A 23,704-nucleotide genomic window follows, 5' to 3' on the forward strand; every position below is an offset into this window, starting at 1 on the left:
AAGGGTCTGTCTGTGCACTTTCAGGCACCCTCTGTTTCCCCTACTGGCCCTGCTGTTTGAGAAGTGTGAGCGAGCCACTCAAAGTGCCGAGGTCCCCTGCTCTGAAAGCTTCAGCTCTGACATCCAGGCATTCGTACAGCACCAGGAACAGGACCGCAAGCCTTTTTTCAGCGATGATCCTGAAGTGGACGGCCTGGTGAGGGTTTCACTACGTGTTTCGTTAAATGTTGTCAACTCCTGTGATGTGTACCGATGAAGCAGATTTTCTGATGCTTGCCGTCATCATTATTCTCGCAGTCAGCCTAGTTTATGTTTACTGCAGGACAAAGGCCTCTCGCCATGACCTCCAATTACCCCCTGCCTTGCTTTCTTTGACTCCATCTTGTAGTTGCAAATGTCCTAATTTTGTTGCACCACCTTGGCCATTCTCAACTGCACATCCCTTCAGTTGGCACCAATTCTGCTACATTAATAGGTCACCCGTTATCTGTCCGACGCAACACGTGGTGCCCAACTTCATTTCTTACCCTTAGTCTCACCTGGAATGTTGACTGCCCCCGCTTGCTCTCTAATTCATACTGCTGTCTTTTATGTCTCTTTAACATTAGAATTTTCATTCTTCATTCGATCGATCATTGCGTGGTCTATATTTTCTTCTCAAGCTTTCTTGTTATCCTCCCAGTTTTTTCCTCATAGCTTAGTACTACTCGAATGCAATGATTGCACACTTTCTTCCACCTTGGTTTAAGATTTTTAAGAAACGGTAGCTGCTCAGTTTCTGTAAAATTTTAATGTTGCCAGGTATAGCTATGGCCATCACATCTTCACGGTATTTGTTTGTTGTTTTAAACTGTGAACACCATTGCAAACATTGACCCCATCCCCCTTTTTTTACAACCATGCTGTTTGTACAGTTCTTTTAAGTGCTTTCACAGGTCCAAATTGGCATTAATCGAAGCCACTATTGCCGCCATTTAGTGCTCTCGTATGCCAATCCGCTGGCAGCCGTAATCACTGAAGCTCTCATGTAGCCACTGCGGCAATGCTAGGCCTAGCTGCTTCGACGTTTGCGATCAAGCTTCCTGCTGTTAGGTGTCGCAATTTTTATTAAAAGAACTCGATGCCGTCAGCAATGGCACCAACTCTGCTTTTTCATCCTTGCCAATGGCTTAAAGCGCAGAAAGCACAGCAAGGGTTAAAATATTGTTCCTTTAAGCATAGCGTAATGCCGGTTTCCTAATGTTAGCTTTTTTTGCAATGCAGCAGTGTTACGTGGCCGAGCATTCGCAATGCATTGCAGTGAAGTATACTAAGAGTGGAAAGGGGCCACTGTCGCGGGTCAGATTATGTCTTACGTAATTAGAAACGTGTGCACCCGCCATCTCCTGTCAAAGCACTGTGATCGATACACCTATTAAGTGTACTGGCAGGCCTTCAAAGTTATTTTGAATGTGCCTGTGCCAATTTGAGCCCTTGGAGACAGTAAATGGCACGCTTTCTTTCTCTTTCCTTGAGGGGGGTGGGGGGGGGGAACCGCCCAATTTTTCAGACGTCCTTGCAGGCCCTAGGGAGTCCTAAAAACCTAATGTTGACCCTAGTGGTAAATTTTATCCTCTGTGATAAAATGTGCTGACTATTACTGTGCCCTCTATTGTATCACATATAGGATGCTGTTAAAATGCAGGCATGACCACTTCTGCAGATACTGACAATACCTCGCATATCATTGTTATTACCGTTGGTCGAGATTGAATTAAGTGAAAAATTTAATCAAATGAAGTTGAATGACTATATTTGCATGTAAATAATGCGACCACAAATATAATGCGAGGGGGGACTTTTGGTCTCTCAGAAAAAGAAAAAAAATTTATATTATGATTATAATGCTGAGTGATGTTGCAAATAAACAGGAAGTGATGCATAAAAGCGGATGCTCGCAGAGTGCTTCATTCATCGTTACTATGAACTGCCACTGCAAAGTACAGTGAAAGGACGAGTGTGTGGGCAATTTACTCGTCACTGCTGACATCTTTGCCACTGTTGGTGAGAATGGCATCATCCTACCCGCCACCAAGGTTATTGAACAGGCAGCACTCCTGATGTACTGCTTTGCCATGTTTGATTGCGTGTGTTTTAACATGACTCTATAGATGGTAGTGATCACGGTGGTGTTTAGGGGTTTAGCTCACAAATGTTTGAAGTGCTAGAAAAAAATTTACAAGAAAAATTAAATAAAACCATTATGTTTGCTTTATAAACCCGAACATAAATCGAGGAGTGTTCTGAGGCCTAAAATTTCGAAAAACTGCACACAGATCGATAGCACTAGAACACAAGACATGCTTACAAGCTTTTGTAATTCTGTTGCGTCATTCATCTTCAGTGGCAATGTAATGAGGCACACGAGGTCACAGGTTCAAATGCCGGCCATGGCTGCCGCATTTCGTTGGGGGCGAAATACGAAAACACCCACATACTTAGATTCAGGTGCACGATAAAGAACCCTGGGTAGTGCAGATTATTCCAGAGTTCCCCACTACGGCATGCCTCATAATCAGATTGTGGTTTTGGCACATAAAACCCCATAATTTAATGTTAAATTTGAGTGTAACGAGGCGGTTTATTCAATTTGGTTACAGTGTGTGATATAAAAGAGTGTATTAGACTGTGTGGCCCCAATTGCATATCGACACAATTATGTTGTACCTCAGTAAACACATACAATTAAGCCATTGTTTCAGTGGCACTGAGATTGCCAAGCAATCTGTTGCTGCATAACTCTGCATTTGCCTAGGGAATGGCTCCAAGAGTAGTCTTAGCAACTGCTTATCAACTGCTTGAACAGTGAAGAATTTGCATAGACAAGAAGAACCACCCACACTACTACAGCTGTGTAGTACATTCTGCTTTCTTCGCAGTCTAAAAGCTTTGTCTCATGGTTTGTGTTTAATAAATGCAATATAGTCTTTGAAGTTGAAGACTAACAGGGAAATCACCTTTGAAGCTAGGTTTACATGGTGGACTGAATTGCAAAAATTTGGGGTTTGTGGATTGCATATCACTGAACCATACATCGACCATTTCCACGACACTCATTTGGTCCATGAGAAGGCAATTCACGATACAGCTGACAGCCAAGTCACTGTTAGTATTTTTTTTTTTTTTTTTTAGGGAAATAGCAAATTACTGACAACTAAACACTTTAGTCTGTGAACAACCATCTGCTCTCCAATTGAAGTCTAATTGAATTGAAATGCGTGTAACAAAAAGATGCGGCTCATGCTCTTAGCTGGAAGACGACGGAGTGAAATAGGCACCATCTAGATGGCCTTAGTGCTGTTGCCCATTGTTTATGGAACAAAAATAGGGTCAGTTCATCTGCATTGTCATCTGTTTTTCTCTATTGTGTGAGTGCAAGCTGTGAAGTTGTCCAATGTATGTCATGTGTTACATGACTGATTCATCCACAATCAAGTCCATCAAGTAAATCCAGCTAACCTGTCATTATGAGCTGCCCACCCATGCTCCTGTTTGTGTGCAGATGGTGAAGGCGATCCAGGTGCTCCGCATCCACCTGCTGGAGCTGGAGAAGGTGCAGGAGCTGTGCAAGGACTTCTGCAACCGCTACATTGCCTGCCTCAAGAGCAAAATGCAAAGCGAGAACCTGCTCCGGTCTGCTGACTTTCCAGGCTCGGGGTCCCTCTGCGAAGGAGGTGGCAGCATGAGCGACACAGCTTCCTCGTCTTCGTGCTCTTCGCCCCCGCCACCAGCAGCCAGCAACCCATCTCCCCCTCCCGCCCACTCCCTTGTCACTGCCACACAGGTGGGCTTCGGAAGGCTTCCACGGAGGGAAAGCTTTAATGCTTAATCTTGTGATTTAGCTGCGACTACACAAAGCAGTGTTTTACAAATGAATGCTTAGAATGACAGAAAGCTGAGAAAGTTGGTAGGGATTCATGGTACGGAAAGGCAGGCATACAACACGAGGACAAGGATGACTGATGTTTCTGTTATCCTTCTCATTCTTCTTGTGTCCTTGTTTTGTACAGCTGCCTTTTCATATGAGCAAACAGCTTCAAAGACCTTCTTGCATATTGAGCAGCTCTCGGTGGATTGTTTTAAATAGAATACATGGCACAAAATAGCAGGTGGCTTTTTGTTTTGGGAAGAATTTGTTCTTTACATTCATTGGTTTGGAGGTTTTGCTTTATTAAAGCCTAACTGCAATGAGATTTCAAAGTATATCAAGAGCTTAAAGGTAGTGTAAACACCGTATTTACTTGCACCCCTGAATTTTGTCGTCAAAATTAGATTTTTTTTCTTTCCCATGTAATGATCGCACCCTGAACTTGTCGCAGCGATATGCCATGTTCCAAGTCTAGCTAATGATGATCGCGCTTACCATCTGTCGAATGCTACGCGAATGGCTCTTGAAGACATACCAAACGGTCTGCATGCACCCAACATTCTTAAGCAGATGCCCCATTTCATTCCTTTCATCATTTTCCGCACTTCCACGAAAAAAAGAAAGCTACAACCAAAGTTGCCTCGGCTTTATTATTTGTAGGCTTCATAATGGTTTTAGTTAACAACAACAACAACACAAAGGGCGCCTTTCGTTTCTTCTCGTCTGCACTCGTGGGCACGCAACAAATCGTGAGCGGCAACGATAGTGGCCACGTTTACACTGATACGTTAGAAGTGTACCCTATCCATATGCCGACGCTTGTAACGCAGCTAAGATATTCGCCCACCCTTAGCGGAAACGTGCCGTCTTAGAATAGCAGTGAAGACAAATGCCGCAGTTTCCGCAGCATGCCCGCCGCGTGTTTCTATTTCACTGGCAGCTAAGTGCATTCATCTCTCTTTCTGTCCCCTTAAAGTGGACATGGCTACATTATTGTCGCAAACTTGCCGATATTAACGATATTATTCATTACTGATACAGAGGAAACTGTTTCAATGCGCGTAATGTACTCACGAGAAGGAAAATAATCGCGTTCAGCGCGTTCGACTTGCTCCGCCAGCCGCCATTTTTGTTTTGGTGTCCCGCACTAACAGTGGCAGCCGCCTGCTTGTCATCACGCTGCAAGTGCAGGATGAAAAATGAAAATGTTTCTTTTTGTGGGAAATTTAACCCGCGTAATGATCGCACTCCTGAATTTGCGTCAATATTTTTGACAAAAAAGTGTGATCGTTATGTGAGTAAATATGGTATAGAGCAGCCTCTGCATGCATGCATTTGCACATGGCTTTGAAAGGGTGTTTTATTTATTGCGTTGTGTTCATCAGTATTTTGTTATATTATCCCATGCCATTATAAAGAGGTGTAATTGTGTGCTTAATACTGGTGCAGTAGAGTGACAAGTGTCCATACTTTCTGCAGTCATATTGCGCACGAAATGGTGTGCTGTGTGTCTACAGTTTGTTGCTTATAGTAGCCAGGAGTGGTTGAATAGTTAAATTTTCACATTGACTCAAGTATTCAATGAATACTGGCTTTGAATATAAAATCAAATAGTGGATATCTTCTGCCTCGTAAAAGCAGTAATAAACGTTAACTCTTTCAACTCGCATGTTACTATCTGGAGGTTCCTTCATGTGACCAGCTTATAAACCCACAAAAGAGTGAAAACTCATCATGAGCCCTTGTTGAATTGCTGAGCACTGCTGAAGTGCCTAGTGTACCAGAATTACCAGAATACTAGTGTTCCAGAATCTCCATAACCGGCCCCCTCCATTAATAATAACTTATCCTGCATATTTGGCCATCACATGCAGATGCTCAAATAATTTTAACATCAAGCTTTCACTTTGAATACTTCAATTCCAGACAGAAATATTTAATTTACATTTAAAATTTTTAGTATTCAAACACCTGCTACAACTTAAAAGGGTCATTGATGGTAGCTTTTGCAGGGGTTGTTGTGATTGCAAGTAAGGCCTTTAGTGGGTCTGCCTGGCATTGTAAGGAAATATTTCATTTACTTGCAAAAGTATGTTGTTTGGTTGAACATATTCCTGGGTGTTTGGTGTAGCTAACAGTGGTATGGACACAAGGGTTTAAAAGTGAATTGGTATGCTACCTCAAGCCTATGCCATGTGCTCAAACTTAATGACATTCAAGGGACACTAAAGAGAACACCAGGTTAGTATCAGCTGTCAAAATATTCTCTTGGAGATTGTTTTCATTCATTTGGTAGAAAAGAGTTGGTTACTAGTGAAGTAAATGTAGCCCATACTTTCCCTTCCTTGAATTTTCTTTTTCTTTATTTATGTACCTGTATCACCTGTACAAGCATTAAAGCAGGGAGGATATAACAGTGAAAAGCTAAGCAAATATTAAGCACATAATGCATGATAAAAAGAATCATTTAGTGAATATGAAATAACTTGCAAGGGAAGGCTGTTTCACTCGTTGATCGTACATACAAAAAAAGAAAAGAATGAAATACAGTTTAACCTCGATATAACACAATCGATAAAATCAGCAATTTGCTTCATCCTGTCGAAATTTTGGTATATTGAAATTTGATATTTTATGCAGATAAGTACAGTTGCTGTTAGACTTTCCTATTCATGGAAGGGGCCGCAAAATTTTCCGAGTTATTGGGCAGTTGGAAAAAGCCAAGTTGAATGAGAAAGAAAGTTAACTTCGATGAATTTGAGAGTTTGATGCCATGTTCACCATATCTTCACATCGGTGGTACGAAGTGAAGCCAGTCCGGCTTTCACGTCCACTCCACCCCTGTGGCTGATAGTGTTGCCTGTGCTTGAATGATGCTATCATGTAAAGGGCTGGCAGTGGGGAGCAGTGTTGTGATAATTTTTTACTGCGTGTTGCTAAAGTGAGACAATAGAAATGTTAAATTTCTGCTAAATCTTGCTGCAATGTTGCTAAAATTGTTGCTCAATCTTTAGAGTAAACTTTAGGTAACTTGGAACACTATATAATAATGGTAGCATGGCATAGTAATTTGCCTAAACATCTCACGTTTGTCTAGGGTTCACGTGAGTGAGGAATAAAAAGGGAATTTACCAACAGTGTCGAGTGGATTTTTACTTTAGTAGTATACTTAGGCCTACATGACGACAGACGATGACAGCGGAAATTTGGCATTTGCTCTCAGATTGTAAAGTACCAAATGCAGCACAGTTCAAAACGACACAAGCAATCTGATTTTCTAAGCACACAAAGGCACTTGGTCCGCTATATCCTTGAAAATTTTATAGTCTCTCCTGAAAGGACAGTAAAAGTCTGCAAGATGCACAAGGTCGCATGTTAACGTGGCAATGACAGTAAGTGACCTTTATGTAGGTCAGATACTGCAATTCCGTCCCTTGGTTCCTGAGAGCTCTTCTCAGTACTGATTTGTCTAAAACACATGTGATAAGAAAGCAGTGTGTTCAGGCTCATATGAACGAGCCCAGCCACTCCTATGTGTGCGCCTTTCTACAGTCAGTCTATATTATTATTCGCCTGCTCAGTCTAAATCACACAATGAAATTTATAAATGTCTGGCAATTGAATGTATTTAGTAAAAGTGTGGGACCCGGACTGTTATGACCCATTCAAGTAGGTTTTCTAAAGAAAAAATTAAAAAGAAAAATGCATATTGTGAGCACTGTTAATTCTCTGAAGACAACCATTGCTTCATCATGGTCTCAGAGCCCACACCTCATACAGCCAATTTCAACCACTCACATGTAGCTTTTTGAATAAAGCGAGTCCTAGAGGGCTATTTTCAAAGCAACTTTCCTAACCTCGAAGTTGCTAAAATCTCATGTTGTTAAAAAATGGTGTCGGTTGCTAAATTATAAAATTCGTTTCTAAACAGACAAGACAGTCGCTAAATCTAGCAACAAAATAGCTAAAATGGCAACACTGGCAGGGATCAGATGCTTTGTCTGCCTCACTTCAACGCACCTCCCAAACTCCAGATTATGCAACCTCCAGTACTTCAGCACGAGAAGACAGCGTACAATGCCATGCCATCTCAACTCTCACTGGCTGCCTACACGCTCAGCCATGTTGACAGTAATGCACAGCCACGGCCTTGCTAGAAAAAAAAAATGTGTGCACGTCATCCTGCACCCAACATCCCCTGTCCTTGTGTCCCACCATGAGCTTGCACCCCTCCCCACTTTCCCTTTTCTTGTGCGGAAAGACAGCTCTCATCAAGCTGCGCCACTATCGTTCTGGGCTCTGTGATGGGGAGTGTGGTCCCAGAATCTCAGACGTGGTGACAAAGACAATACACATAGAAAACTACTTTATGACAGCAGACAGGGCACAAGCACATGTGCACATATATAAATGAAAGAGGCAAATGACCTGAGCACCTCACTCAACGACCAAAAAATTATGTTAGTATCAGTATAACACTAAAGACGTTCTTCATCCGTAGTGTCTTTACATGGCCCAGCATACCCTAGACTGAACGTGGAAAGCTTGCAAAGTCGTCGATTACTCACTCATGCCGTTGCGGTAAACACAGGCACCGGGCACCATGTTGATTGTCTTCCAGATATTGCAAGTAGGCACATCATAGATGCTTGCGATGGAAACTTCTCGCAGGGTTCCGGCAGACGTATGGGACCATTGCGGTGCTGGCGGCGCCAGCATAGTGTGACTACCCAGCACATGGGGTCCGAAGCCCTAAGCGTCTTATCGAAAACGTCGACAGCTACCCGCACAACTTCTTCCTTCTTCCCTTCAGCTTTTGGTACACATCACCGGCCACACCGAAACTGAATCATGACAGCTCACCCTTGCACATGTTCACTTGCACCTAAAGCATAAAGTGCACCGGATGCGATAGGATCTTGTTACACGCTGACTTTGTACAGAACATGACGCTGCTCTCCTTCGGCAGTCACTTTTGCTCAAGCACCAACTGATTTGAGAGTTGTTCGTTTGCAAGCAGGTGCAATTTAACCATTTGACCATCATCGTCCACGGCCATTTCAACTTACTGTAGGCAAGAAGTAAGAAAAGTTAAATACTTGGTTGTATAGAGAATTTCGTTATATTGAAGTTCATTATATCGAGGTTTAGCTGTAGTATGTCACCTTTAGAAGGAATTTCTCTTATTTTTGATGCGTTATCGCTGATCCCATCATTGGTATATATACACTGGTTCATTAATGTGTTTTTTCCTTTGAATGCTGACTTTGGGATGACGCATATTATGAGTAATTTAGGTCCTAGGCTTTTTTTTTCTTCCTTCCCCCCCCCTCCCCGAGGAGTAACCTAAGCATTGGCGCGTCAGTGTGATATCAGCTGTTTCAAACTATTTGCTCACAGTTGCATCGTTTGGGTGCAGGAAATGTTCTTGAAGCTTGTTACATTGAGTCTCTTGTTCCTTTATTATGAAATTCACTCTTTCTTTACTAAGAAACAAAAATAACAGGGGCCAAATAGACACTGCCAAAACACATAATGTCATGGTGAGTTGGTGCTTCGTAACAGTGTGGCCATCCGTTTCTCTCTTTTTTTTTTTACCTTTTTTGGTTTACCATGCCTTCTGTCATGGTAAGAGTAACCACTTTGCTATTTCAGAAATGTAATTTACTAATACTATTTGATATTCCTCTTTAGTGTCCCTTTAAATGTTCGAGGCATTGAGGTATCATTTCATTTGAGTGGTCCACTTCACACAGATCTTATGGCACTAGCTTCTATGATATGGCTGATCTGGGGGAATTTCTGCGAACTTATTTGCTTTAAGGTACACAACATTTGCCAGCTCAAGTATAAATTGCACCATTTAGTATAAAGCAACCACAACATTGCAGCTTAAATAGATAGCATTGATAAAACTTGAATGGGCATTTTTATGTTGGACATTATACTTAATCAACTTACAGTATCTAATCAATACATTTGGTACACGTTCCACATATACGGCAGCAACGTCAATGCTAGTGGCAAATATTGGAACCTTTTTGGACACTTGATGTCATTAGCCTTGACCTTTGGCACAGGTAATTAGTCTTGGGGAGAGTACACTACATATAACGCCTGTTTTACCTCTGAAATTCAACCATAATAATTCAGGTGATAGCATCTTTCTAGAGGTTCATGAAGCAAGCCAACTGCATTTTTGGCCTTTTGGCTTGTTCCATGGGTGGTGGGAGTGCTTGATGATAACAGCGTCATGAAAAAGGGGAGGTGGCCCTCTCTTTCAGTGCAGCTGCTGCGTGTTGCCAACTCATCCGCCTCTACCTTTTTTTTTTCTTCTGCCTCTGGTGGTGGTGCAGGGCAACTGCCTCTCGTCTTCTGCTCTGAGCTCTGGGCAGGTGGTCTCAGGGGGAACAGTGTTCCAAGTTGTGCAGACCACGGCTGGGTTCGTGGCACAGCCCATTCAGGTAGGGGTCACAAGGGCCAAGGCAGGGGTCCAGGCAGCTAGCTTATCCCCATCCAAAACATTGCTGAGTTGCCAGTGTCAGCTAGTCGGAGTAGCGGACATCCATCATTTAGTCGAGGTGGCATCAGTTTCACTCTGTACTCTATGGGCTTTTATTGGGTGCATATCAGTCTCATAGAATGAAAGCATAGTTTTTTTTCTGCGCTGCATCAGTGCTCAAGGAATTTACAGAAGCAGTCAGTTTCTCTCGTCACAACACTTGAAATTGTGATGGAGCCTCATTAATTTCAAGTAGAAAGCAATCAATGCTAATAGTTAGAGACTTATTGAGAGTAATAGCAAGCATGGGACCTTTACTGATGTCATGGTAAGCCATCTGTATATGTTAGAGGATGCAGTCAGTGAGCTGTCTGATGTTATAAGTGATATGCGGGCTGACAGGTGATAATTGAAAGGAAAGTAACATGTGAGTGTAGTTTGGCTGGGATTCACATTATTCATTGTCGAAACTTGCACGTTGTGTGCCCTCAGGTAGCAGTTGAGCTGCTGGCAACCGATTAATTGGTGCTCCCTACAGCCATCTCAGCCAGTGTACTAATTATATCTACTAGTCTGAAATTGCATTGCATTCTTTAATAGCCTATTGCGGTACTGTAGCTTTCATAATATTAATCATACCAGTCAATTCTCCATGCTTCATAGAGGAGAAATGCTTGTGTTAGATCAGTTACATGACCAAAAAAGGGCTCCATGCTTGAGGAGCATAAAGGTGTCTGCATATTGAAATGAAAACAATGCAGAAACATGGAAGGTGGCACTGAAATGGCACACAGCACTAACGGCTGATTTTATTAAAGAAATTGGCAGATGTACATTTAACTGTAATTAGTATATAAAATAAAAGTAAGCTGATGAGGGAACATTAATAGGCAAGTATATGAATATGACACAAAAAACCATATAGAGCGTCAGTGAACAGTAGCTAGAATGAATAGAATCCATCTTGCAGTGGGGTGGCGATCAGAAAGCACTACCAAAGTCTGGACACATAGGGAATATTTGGTGTTTTTGTCATCTACGAGGCGGTACTGAGTCAGAAGTATGGTGTCAGTTGCATTCCTCGGAAAAGAAATAGAATATCTGTCATTCTAGTGATCGTGCTGCGCCATAATCCATCTGGATTGCTGTGTACACTTGCTTGAGTGAGAATGAAATGAAAACAAAGGCACCTACCCTTGGCATTTGCTTTCAGCAGTGCAATAAAGCAGATCTTCTTCACTTAAAGGAAAGGTATATCTCCAGCTTTCAAGAATTAAATCACTTGCTGCTCAGTGATGTATGTCATCCTGTTTGCTATCTTCCAATTATCTTTCTACATCACGCCTCCCATTGTGCATCGGCTGGGCCCTCTCTGATATGTGTAGCCAAGGCTTGATTTGCATGTTTCATGCCATTTACCATTGCACATATAATCTTAATCGCACCATCTTCCAAATGTGAATTTTTATTTGTATGCTGGTATCAGGCAGAGTGAACTGAAGGTTCCAATTAACCTCATCAAGACTGTGCTGTAGCATGGGCAAAGCTCACTTCAGCTATTCTAACCATTAGTACTGCAGCAGTCAAGCTACTATGCTGCCTATGTGTGCTTTATTAAACTGCTAACCTTATGTGCTTTGCTGCAAGGATGTCATAGTGTATCATAAAGTGTTTTACCTTTAGGTATCACAAATTCCTAGGACTATAGATATCAGAAATTCAGCTTGCATGTTTGTGTCTCCCAGCTAACATGGATACATTTACCATGTTATAAATATAACACGCAGTTTTGGTTTCCCACTTTTATGCTACAAAAATGTAGTGATCTCTGCCACCGGGCCACCAAGGTATGCGCAAGGCCAGCCACAATACTTCAAAAAAAAAAATTACTGTTATGAATTGTGGATTTTGTATTGCACACAAAATTGTGACATCTGTGCTCCTGCAATGTAGTGCTCAAAACTGAAATCGTAAATTTAGAGTGCTGGTTTATTGTGGCCAGTAGCATACCGACTGTTTGCATTATAACCTTAATATTTTGAAATTGTTGTGACAACTTCCATATTATGCCTAAGTGGCACTGCTGTTAAAGTCCATGCCTCAAGGCTCATCTTTATTTCAGATCCAAACAAGTGCAACTCTGCCTGTGATAGCATCAATCCACGGTGGGACACCATTGTCTCAGATTGGTGCAAACCTCTCCGCTTCTAACCAAGACCATCGAGTCTCTAACCTCGGTTAGTTTCGGAGATCTCAACCTGCATCTAGGAAAAAAAAAAAAAAAACGTCTTATACTGAGATGTTTCTGTGCATGCATGCAACGTGTGAAGTTTTGAGCCAGTTGACACGTGTTAAAATAAAACTACTGAAGCAACAGTGTACTTCTCATTCTTTTTTCATTGAACTGTTTAGAATACTTTTTCCTTGTAGCTGAATGGATATGCTTATGGTGTAGCTCTGTGTTAGGTTATCACTGAAAATGTTCCACCTTCGTGTTACTAGTTCATGTTGTGGAATTTGTGAGTGCAGAGATGTATTGTGATTCTTTTGTAATAGTGTTACTGGATGGGTGGCAGATATAGTGCGCAAGTTTTGGATTCTGCTCAGGAACCTCAGTGTTCTCACATTTTTGTGGTTAACTTTCTGTGAAATAGTTGCCTATATTTTTTCTTGTTGGCTTCTTTGCGTGTTATTGCCTTTATTACTGTACTGATTTGTGTAAACCATTGGTGCATGTCATAAGACTTTTATGAGTCATGCTTGCATGCTAGACAGAAGTGATTGCCATGCACATTGCTTTGACTGGGCTGTTGTCAGTTTGCTTGGCAGGTATGATTCTAAAGTGATATTTTGGAGCTGTTCTTGCTTTGCTTTTGCTGTTCCTAAACAATGTGAGATCACTGGAGATATGCTTGATCGGTCACTTTTGTAGTATCACAATCACTGCGCACCAGTGAACAAAGCCAGTGGAAGTGCCTAATTCAATAGCAGGGATGACTCGCCTGTTATTATTCATAGCTCTAGAGTGCATTGAAAGGATACTCATCTTAGGTTTTGCATTGCACATTACGTTGCACAACATTGGAGATATTTTCAAACGTTATCAACAAAGAAAATGGCCATTGGTATGTGTTGTAGTATTTGAAACACATGTGGTGTCTAGAGCATTAGGATGTGATAAGGATGTGGCAAATGGCAATTTTGAAAAGAGTTGAATGTCTCTCGAAAGGTGATGGCACTGAACCATATAGTTTCACTGGCAATATGATGCAAACGTTTTGAATAGCTTAATGATATTGCAAGCCAGCTCCATATTCTTAGTCTAGTGATTAACAATCAAGCTGGAAAACAATGACCATTTGTTTCAAATATGCCTGCCAGTCATCCTCAAGTTTGTGCAAATTATTTGGACACTATGTGAAGGATGACCTGGAATTTTAAATTGTTGCTATTTGATTCAGAGACGCAACATAGTATAGTGTATTTGCTATTGAACATACTCGAAAATTTACACACCCGAGACCATGCCTTACAATTTTTATCATTTTTTGCAAAGATATGTAGCAAACGCACCGAGGTGTTTGTCATCATTTTCTGGTACAATCTGAAATCAGTTAGAAAATACAGTTAAATTTGAGTTATCAGCTGTTAGCTTGCAGCTGCAATTAGGCTTTTTTATTATTGATCGAAATGCCAGAGGGCTGTATATTGTAAAAAGATGGTCTGGTAAAGTGTGAGAAATACTGATACTGCAGTTCTAGGTCGTAAAGCATCGCTCAGTAGAACATGTTCGGAGAGCTTATGAATGAACTAGAAATGTGCCATTTTTTAATGAAGGAAGCACAGCTGCACTGAATTGTATTAATATTGTCCTGCAGGAAACTGGTGCAATATGAATTCCAGTTTTGCAGTTGGAATTTTTAAAGCTTTACATCATCTAGGTTCTTTATTGTGTAATGAATTTATCCTAAAGGTTCTATGCTTTGCTTTAGTGCTAAAAGTATTTCAGATCTCAATCGCAAAGTAAAATAATCTCGTGCTCCAATGCAACTAAGAACACTCTTAATTCTCGCAACATGCCATATAAAACCATGCTATTAAATTTTTCTTTTCAAGCCAGCAACCATGCCAGAGGCATGTTCAGGTTGTGTATGATGAAGTGCTAACACCTGCTCAAAATTGTGAAATTACTGTGCTCATACCCCAACTTCACGCAGCTCCGAGGGCTCTCTCAGTGAGTGGTGATGATGAAGAGGAGGACCTCCTGGGCTCGAAGAAGAAACAGAAGCGCGGAGTGCTGCCGAAGCAGGCGACCAGCATTATGCGCTCTTGGCTGTTCCAGCACATCGTGGTCAGTTTCATGTGTCTTGTTTCCTATGGATCGTTGACTTCTTTCACTCTCTTTTCATTGTGTAATTTGTCTCTGCAATAGATTCCTGGGTAGCATTTTTAAAGGTAATGTCTGTCTTGGTGAGTTACCCCCCACTTTTCTACATCGGCTATATTTCTAGCCTCTTTCGTGGGCTGATCCCGGATATAGTGCAGTCTAAAAATGTGCACCAATCACAAAGATAGATACGTTAAAGGTGTTCCTGGTGGCATCGGTACCAGTGTTTCAAGGGAGCGTTTCGCATTCTTTCTTAGTGACAGCTAGGGTTTTGAGATGCTGTTCTTGAGACACTGAGCCTCTGGTCAAAGACAAAGATGTTGTCGTTTGAGATACTGCGGGCCTCAGAATAAATTCTATGGCTCGTACACCCCATTCTCACCCCCAACTCGCTCAGGAAGACATTGTCATTGATCGATGTCAACTACAGGTTGAATAACCTTCCGTTTTTTTCTTTTGTAAAGGCTTAGAGCTTCTTGCAAATAACTGGAGAAAGAAAGCAATGCTGCCGGACTGTTGCATGCATAGGGAGCCAGGAAGTAGAGACTTTGTCAGGGAGCCAGGTCACCTTGAAGATGCACCTGGCAATCATCATTCTGCCTGCCACAAGGTTTAGCCTTCACTTAAACAGTGTGCAAAAGGCTTTCTTTTTCCATTTTATTGCGTGAGAGCTTGTTACTAAAACATAACCACTAACTCTATGGTATGCAGCTATATATTGAATGTGGACAAGATCACCAGCATGTTACTGCAAGGAAGAGAAGGTCTGTGCTCTTTGTGCTCCGCTTTCAGTCGCATGTTGTTTTGTTTGCTCATTATATGTGAGCAAGTGGTAATGCAAGAAGTAGTATGGGGGAATTAAGACATGTTACAAAGATTCAGTTTCCAAAAAAAGCTTCAGTTGCACTGCCATGACCATGCTGTGACCATGTTTTAGGCCAGGCCAAAGCCCTTCCACCCACGTGCCACTACTGCTTTTGCTAAGTTATGCCAACCCTTGATATGTGCTGCCATTTCCTGATGTGTCACATCAGCTACTCCTCTGCAATTTCTGATTTCAGGATTTCCAGTTCCAGTAGTTCTGCTTTGATGATTACCCCTTCCTGAGTTTCCACTTTCAGTGTTGCTGCATGCTCTAAGCTCTGCACAGTAGTAGCAGATGGCAGACGCTGTCATTTCTACTTGGAACCAGAAGTTGACATGACATAAATTTTGCTTGACTCCAGAAGCTGAGGGAATGTTGGTGGTAGTTAACTTGGTCGGCGTAAACATGTATGGAGGGGCTTTGGGCCAAGCCACGTTCAAGACAAGCTGAACGTTCCGTACTCTTGTGGTTGGGAACTGGCACTAACAGTGGGGCTAGGTTTTCCTCTTGGTAGCGTTGTAAGAGACTCCATGGCTGGAAGAAATGAAATCTGCAGTTGCTTCTGTTTCGTTGGACGTGACATCAATTGCTTTGCCTGTGTGTAGTAGGCAAATCCCTGTGTGGAGGGCTCTGCTGTAAAATTTTATAATGCTGTGCCTTTATTGTAAGTCAGGAGTTGGTTTTCTGTTGGTTGGCTCATGATGCTTGGATTTTTCGCTGAATGTAGAGCTAGTGGTGGCAGTCCTGTCTGTAGTTAGGGCTGCTGCTGAGCCCACTTAGGGCAGCACAGTAAAAGCCACTCTTGGAAGGAAAAGCCAGTCAAGTGTACTAGTGGCAGGAGTGTTTGGCACATTGAATATTCTGCTGGGTGGCTATTTGTTACAGGTGCACAACGCATACACAATTCTTGCCAAAGTGTTAAGTGGGATTTTAAGTGAAGTTTTATTTTAAAATACGCAATATTAATATAGTCAGCTTCGTCTGCATTTCTCTCAAACTTTTGCAACACAACTGACAATATTCATTCTTTCTCCCTCTTTGCTTATTGGTTCAGCACCCCTATCCCACTGAAGATGAAAAGAGGCAAATAGCAGCTCAAACCAACTTGACCCTTCTCCAAGTCAACAACTGGTGAGTCTTTGTATAAAGCTCTTGTTTAGAACTGCTGTAAACATTTCAAATGTTTTGTATCCCTGTCTATCCTCACTATGGGTAATGTGCATGAGAGTTACCTCTACATCGATGCCTGCTTCTTTTATTGTCTGTGCTGTGACTGAAATCCTAAGGAGCTTGCAATTCTGCTCGAAGGGAACCTTTAAAGAATACGAATTTTTTGTCACTTTTCTGATTCATTAGGAATCAAACATTGCTTGAGCAGACAAGTTGGAAAGTTTGGATTATGAGATAATACATCTAGTTACCAGTGCTTGCTATTTAATGATTTGTCATGTCAGTAGGATAGTGTTTTCACAATTGAAAGTGGAGGTGTTTTTGATTTCATGCTTGTAATAAATTGAAATGTTTTTATGGAACTCTTTCTTGGGAGTATTTGGATTGGATGTTGCGTGGAAAGGCACCCATTATGTTTACGTTTTCACTGCTGCATCTTATTCTGCATTTGTCCTGGTGTAAAGAAAGTGAAATATTATACAAAACAGTTCAAACAGCTGAGCACATAAACAGTCTTTCAGATTCCCAGACCTTCTTATTAAATTAAATGATACATTTAGGTACTTGGATCAGATTTCATTTCTTGACGTGATCTCTCTTGAAACTGACGCAGTTATCTCAGAGCTTCAGTCGCACATGAGCGCCAGCAGCTTAGAAAAACTTTTGGTGCATCCACACCACTTAATCATGGAGGTTGTGCAAGCAAGTTGGTTGCAAAGTAAAGGTCTCGAATGGTAGAAAAGTGGCCATTTAGGGTCTGTTGCAAAAAGCCACTGAACCAACCAGGAAGAGCAAGACCTTGGAATTTGCTGACACTTTCTTTATTTGCCAATAGCAGTTTGAGCTGATTTGCATGTTACTGCTACTTTCTTTTCTTTTTTAATTGTGGCGGAAACCGCGAAACCACAGGTGATGGTGCTGCTGTACATTTCAAGGCACTTGTAGTGAGCTCGTCATCATGGTAGGCAGTGAGAGCACTAGAATAACCCAAGTGAAAATCAGCAAGAGGCAAGTGTGTGCTGAATGAAAGACGCAGAGCACCCTATCGAGTCTGGATGGCAGACATTTTTTTCTACTTGAGTCTTTCGTGTTTTCCTGTCCTTCATGCTGCTTAATCACCAAGAATCAAACCTGTTTGGTGCAAAAGCCGATGAAAATGGTGCCAGTCTTGAGACATTTGGGTATGATGACAGGCAGGTTGCGCTTGCTGCAGTGAACGTCAATCGGTGCGAGTCCCTCCTTAATTTAATTGCCAGTGGTGTCAGTCGTGAGACCTTAGTCGATTGCCAATGTGAATGCACCCTTAGCATGTTAAAGACAGCATCCTCCACCTTATAATTTCCGAAGTGCTAGCCTCCCAGAATCTCTTCTGAAGTTTGAAACAGGTGAAGTCGTTTGGGTTGATTTTAACACTTATGACAAACTTATCCAGCAAATGGCTGCCAAAACAGCTGGCACAGATCACGTGTCTGATTAAGTGAAACTGACGGAAGTGTATCTTGGCTTCTACGTTTACCTTATATACCTGCACACTTGAGAAACTTCTCCAAATAGGTCACTTGAGTTCACCTGCCCAGGTTCATTAATGCCCGTCGGAGGATTCTGCAGCCAATGCTGGATGCCAGCAACCCCGAGAACAGCCAGCAGAAAGCCAAGAAGGCCAAAGTGCAGACGGTGCGGCCGGTCGAGCGCTTTTGGCCCGATGCCATCGCATCCCTACAGCCTCGAGCATCGAGTCACAATGGCATGGCTCCAGTTTCTTCTCCCAGTGCCCATGGCAGGCCTTCCAGTGAGTGCTCACACTTGTGGTCTTAGCATGAAGGAAAGAATGAACAAAGGGGGAGCCTGACATCAAGCCTCAGGAAGCCAACCTCCTCTAGCATTGCTCCTCCTTTCCTTTGGGGCCCATGTGCACGTTGACTCTGAGGAAATAGATCCTAGTTGGCTGCCAGGCCTTTTGAGGCATTGTTCAATTCATGGTGGCCATGATATGGCAGCCATGGCGTGTTTCTGGCTGCTGCAGTTGCTTTTGTCTAGTAACATTGGCTGCTTCTGGTGCTTGCATTGCATAAATGTATGGCCTTTGAGGTCTGATCTGAGGAAGCAATCACCAGGACTGTGATTCGGATGTAGATTCCGCTACGTGGATGCTGATTCCGCTACGTGGACACTAATATTACGTGCAGCTGTACAGAGTACAGCTGCGTTAAGTGAGGCGGTGTGCGATAGTGTTGTTGCCCGCTACAAGGAAGCCAGTTATAGCATTCTCCTCAAAGGAATGTAAGTGCTGCGCCACCTGTGCCACCTTGCGCTGAACGATCTTGCACCAAAACACTTAATTTCGAACGAAGTCGCCAAATTTAGCGGGATCTGCATGTTCAGTGGCAACCAGGCAGCCATAGTTAAGCGTTGGCGAGCGTTTAGCCCTGGAATCCAAGCCTAAGCAATTCGTTTCAGCGTTGGCATCTTTGGAGTGGGTGTTTGTTTAGTGGTGCATTGCAACTTGGCTGCAAGAAAATGAATACCTGTTTGTGCTGTACAATGCATTAGGAATGTTTTATTAAGCTTTATGCATTTACGCATTATGCGAACTAGCTAAAGATGATTTGAAACAGCTCTCATTTTATGGGGTGGTCCAGAAGTAAAGCTGCACTATCAGCTGATTAAGTTCTACGGCCTGTTCATCGTGTAGCTCATCAGTTTCATTATACATTTTAGCACTCGCTTTTGCACTGTATTGGTAAATCTCTTTTGATTAATGAGCGAACACTGTGTGTGCAGCACATTGGGTTACTGGGATGGCAGTGCGGCATGCTGACAAATTACCTGCTTACTTTCGTGAAACTTCTTGGCCACAAATATTTAATGGCAACCATAATCGTCACTCATATTTGGACTCCAGCTACATCATATTTTGCACGACCGCACCACACAAAATCCCCTGCAGAACACAAGCCAAGGAGGTAAAGTTTTGGTCAACCTTAGCAGCCAAATGGTGGTTACAAAAGTTAGTTGAAAACGCAAGTGACCGAAATTGTGTTTGCGGAAATTGTTACTGAAGTACAAAATGGCTACTAAAGCCCCTCAAACCTCTTAAAGTAGCCACACTCTCCTTCTTTCCTCCTCGTATCTCCTCTCTTTTGCGCCCCCTCCTCAACTGTTGTGCCACCTACTTTGTTCCAGCAGAGCGGACGACCTTTCGCCGAGTGAATGCACACGTAGCCAGGCGGTGCTTTTTTGGCATTTGCACTAGCAATCTAGCTCCAATTAACTTCATCTACAGCATAGAATTTCTGCTGGTAGGCTTTTGCAAATTTAGTAACTGTGCATTTTTGTGTTTTGATAATTATTCCGCAGTGAAAATATCTAAACAAACGCTAAAGCTGGCTGATGACGACATCGAATGTATCATGTACACTACAATTAAGTATGAAACCTTGTCAGGTTGGTGTCACGAGATTTTGTTGCGAATGTTTGCAAATGACAGTTTTAGAATCGAACACTTATTGTCTTGGCGTCCATTAAGCCCTCTTGCAACCTACATAATCCGCGCTCACCTTGCCAGGTGAACTCGTGGCATGTATAAGCTGTGACGCACATAGGCTGGCAGGAAGCTCGAATGGTCGCTGCTCTGAAGATTTCGTAGCACATTACAGCTACAATACCAATGAATTGGCAGCCTTCATACGTGCTTGACAATATTATCCACATGCTCACAGGCTTGGACCATGCACTTGTGCGCTATTATATCGCTAATGCCTCGAAATCTACAAATATATGTGCACCTAATAATTGAGTCAGGACTTTGCGTACATAAACACTTTTCTAGCATGTGAGAATGTGGTAACTGCATTTCTATCTGGCTAACAAGAAAGAGCATAGCGGGTTTTCTTTGAGAAAACTATCTTTTTTTTTTTGCCAGCATAGTGACTGATTATGATTCAGCACATGTAAGTCCGTCTCTGCAAGAAGCAATGAACTTGATTTGATGAACTCAATAATTTATAAGGGCATACATTAAAGGCTGTTGTGGTTTCTCTGAAATAACATTTGCACAATTTGTCTTTGAATTTGTTCATTAAACAGGTCCTTTCTTGTGGGAAATGAAATGATCTTGTAGTAGTGCTCGAAATGACACAACAATAAGAAACCGTGTAATTAGTACTCAAGCCTTTGAGAGTTGAAACATTTATTTGCCGACGTTGGTGCATTACAGGTTTGCAGACGCAAGTCAGTATACGTAGCTACACTTGTTCTAATATGAACATTGTTTGCATGCATATTTTTGAACAGTGCATCTCAGAGACATAGTTGGCGTATGAGCTATATAGTTGAATAAACAAACAAGCAAGCAATTAAAGTCATTGAACGAGCGAGTGACCGCACGTTTTCCTTGCCAAGCATTCCACTATCGTATCTAAACCTTTGGACACTTCAATGCTCATGCACAACGAATGTGCATATCAAAGAGGTACAGAGTTGTCATTCAGCAACAAACCTGCCCCACAACTCGGCTGCGCGAGAGCGCTCACCCTTTACATGAGGGCCTCACAAGTCCCCTGATCAAACGCCAACCACGAACGCTGGTGAAAGAGGCAAAGAAAGCTGTTCACCCTCACCCCCCAAATAAAGTGAACAAGTAACTAGTAAAGGCATAGAATTGGTTTTCCAAAGTAAGCTTTTGCACTCCAGCTTCAAGTTCTATTTGAAGAACTGTGCTGAATGTTAAAAGTTTCCTAATCAGGCTTTTGCACGTATCCTCACGTTTCTGCAACTTTGGACCAATTGGTGTATACATGGATAAGCGCACAGAACACGGCCACATAGTGTTGATAGAAACAAAGTACACATTGCATAGGAGCTGTTTAAGAATGTGCAAAGAAATGACAATGAGGCTCACTAAACCATGGCACGGTATTCACGAAGTTATAGCATGCAGCAAATTACGCAAGCCTCATAACCTACTATTACTACGAGAGACTCTCAACTTGCATCGCAAATTCGTGTCAAGGATGTCAGTTGAAGTTCTTTCTGGCAATTTGGTGAATCTACATTAAGACATTGTGCTTGCTGGATGGCATAGCGAAGAGCTTCTGCCCTTCACTGAATCAATTTAGGCATCCAAAGGTGCAGCAGCTCATAATCAGGAGAAGCACCAAGAAGGCACACTGCTCTTGTCATAAAGTTTTAGTTCACGGCATGCCCAAAGGACCAACACCACACGCACGTGGGGGCAACTGTGCCAACATGTGCTCCTCGCCAGTTTCTAGAGACACCGCTGAAGCAGAAGTGGCGAAGTGTGACTATAAACAAGCGAACCTGGTGCTTGGTCCCATGTGGTGCCAATAGGGCAATAGGAACGCTGCCGCGGCTGCGGCAAGGGTGAGCAAGTAGAAAGGAGAGGAGTCCCTACCGACACGGCATTCTTCAAAGCAGGTTGCCACTTTATGAATTTTGAGGGGCTTTAACCATTACAAGACCTTGCCCCTGGTTCGCACATGCGTAATATGCACTCAACATATTAGACCACAAAATTTACGTCTGAGACCGCTGGTATTACTGGTGCGAGGACTTGCTGTCACATGAAATTTTTTTTTCAAATTTCACGAGCTTTGTATGTTTGCTTTTTCTCTGAAAATGGGCCACACATGACCTAGGTTGCCTTATACGTTGTTGTTGGTAATTTCTAGAAGTCATCCGCAATCTTTGCATTGGCACCTTATTGAATAAGTAAAGCAATGAATGTTAGCTAATTAAACTTACATATTAGTTTCTTGTACAACAACAAAAAAAAGATGACTTTATTGGTATTAACAAAAGTCTATCAACATATAGTGGGTACCTTTCACGTAAAGCTCTCGGTTATATTTTTTCTTGGCCATATTTAGTTGGCGCATCAGGTGTGCAACTTGATAATGCTTTCTAAGAAACCTTTATAAGTTTTTTTGTGGCTTCATGCTACAGTTGGGTAGATGACAATGTTTCCCTTTCATGAACTTTCCTCCACCGCAGAACTGATTTGCCATGACTTAATAGTATTCTGCAAAGTCAAATAAAGGACACCTTTTCTTCATGTGTCTAAATTTCACTCATGTTGAGCTTTACCGAGCTGCTTCAAAACGGACAATTCATGCACCAAACCTGCTCCAAAGTGCCAAATCTGCTGCTCCCAGAGCTGGTTCAAAACTTTCTTGGCCGCTTACATTCCTGTCATCAATAAATGTGGTGCTATAAGTCGTGCTCTTGCTTTTCTATTTCTGGTTCTACCCCGCTAGTTGTGTCACATGTGTTATCACGTTTTATCCACTACTGCCGTGATGCGTGCGTGCGATTGTCGACCGTACAAAAATCTCTGCCACATACCCGTTTCCACTAGTGTACAAAGCCAGTGACTGGGCTGACATACCAGGCCAACTAGGCTTTGCCGACTACTTGAACATGGAAGCAGATGGGCAGACACTGTATGGTAACGTGGTAGATAAAGTCACCGACAGGGTAGCCATGGGCAATGGTAGGGATGATAACGAGCCCATTTGTGAGCCCGCTTTAGCGAGTTATCAAGTCCCTGAATGTTGTTCGTAGCTTCGTTGAGTGTAGTAGGGTTCCCAGTTAGATGCTGTGCTTGATTAGCAGGCTAGAGCTCATGGGCGGTATTCTCAAATGATCGGTTTTGGAGATAGCTTCACTTTCGCTATATTTTGCGAGACTCGGTGGCGGACGCATCCGCCTACTATACAGGCGACAGCATTCTGGTTCTGTGCCAAGCTCATTATTCTCGCACAGTGCCTGAAGTGCTGTAGGCCATATACTTCGGCACATTCAGCATCAATTCTCACGAAAGTGAAACTCATCTCCAAAAGTGGTCATCCGAGA

The 23,704-nt window shown here is 42.4% G+C and overlaps 1 protein-coding gene across 7 annotated transcripts in view; it reads left to right on the top strand.

Annotated features, from left to right (window-relative positions):
• Positions 1-23,704, top strand: part of LOC142582956 (homeobox protein PKNOX2-like) — a 38,521-nt gene that overhangs the window by 7,280 nt on the left and 7,537 nt on the right. For 6 of the 7 annotated variants that reach the window (XM_075693118.1, XM_075693117.1, XM_075693120.1 and 3 more), the window contains exons 4-10: positions 25-196; positions 3,542-3,823; positions 10,264-10,371; positions 12,532-12,646; positions 14,627-14,760; positions 16,716-16,792; positions 18,409-18,620. In XM_075693118.1, the coding sequence (XP_075549233.1) occupies positions 25-196; positions 3,542-3,823; positions 10,264-10,371; positions 12,532-12,646; positions 14,627-14,760; positions 16,716-16,792; positions 18,409-18,620 (1,100 nt within the window). The remainder of the gene's footprint in view (positions 1-24; positions 197-3,541; positions 3,824-10,263; positions 10,372-12,531; positions 12,647-14,626; positions 14,761-16,715; positions 16,793-18,408; positions 18,621-23,704) is intronic. The other variant, XM_075693123.1, reaches the window with a different exon arrangement.

This window comes from Dermacentor variabilis, chromosome 5 (genome assembly GCF_050947875.1).
Source record: "Dermacentor variabilis isolate Ectoservices chromosome 5, ASM5094787v1, whole genome shotgun sequence".
NCBI classification, from domain to species: domain Eukaryota; kingdom Metazoa; phylum Arthropoda; class Arachnida; order Ixodida; family Ixodidae; genus Dermacentor; species Dermacentor variabilis.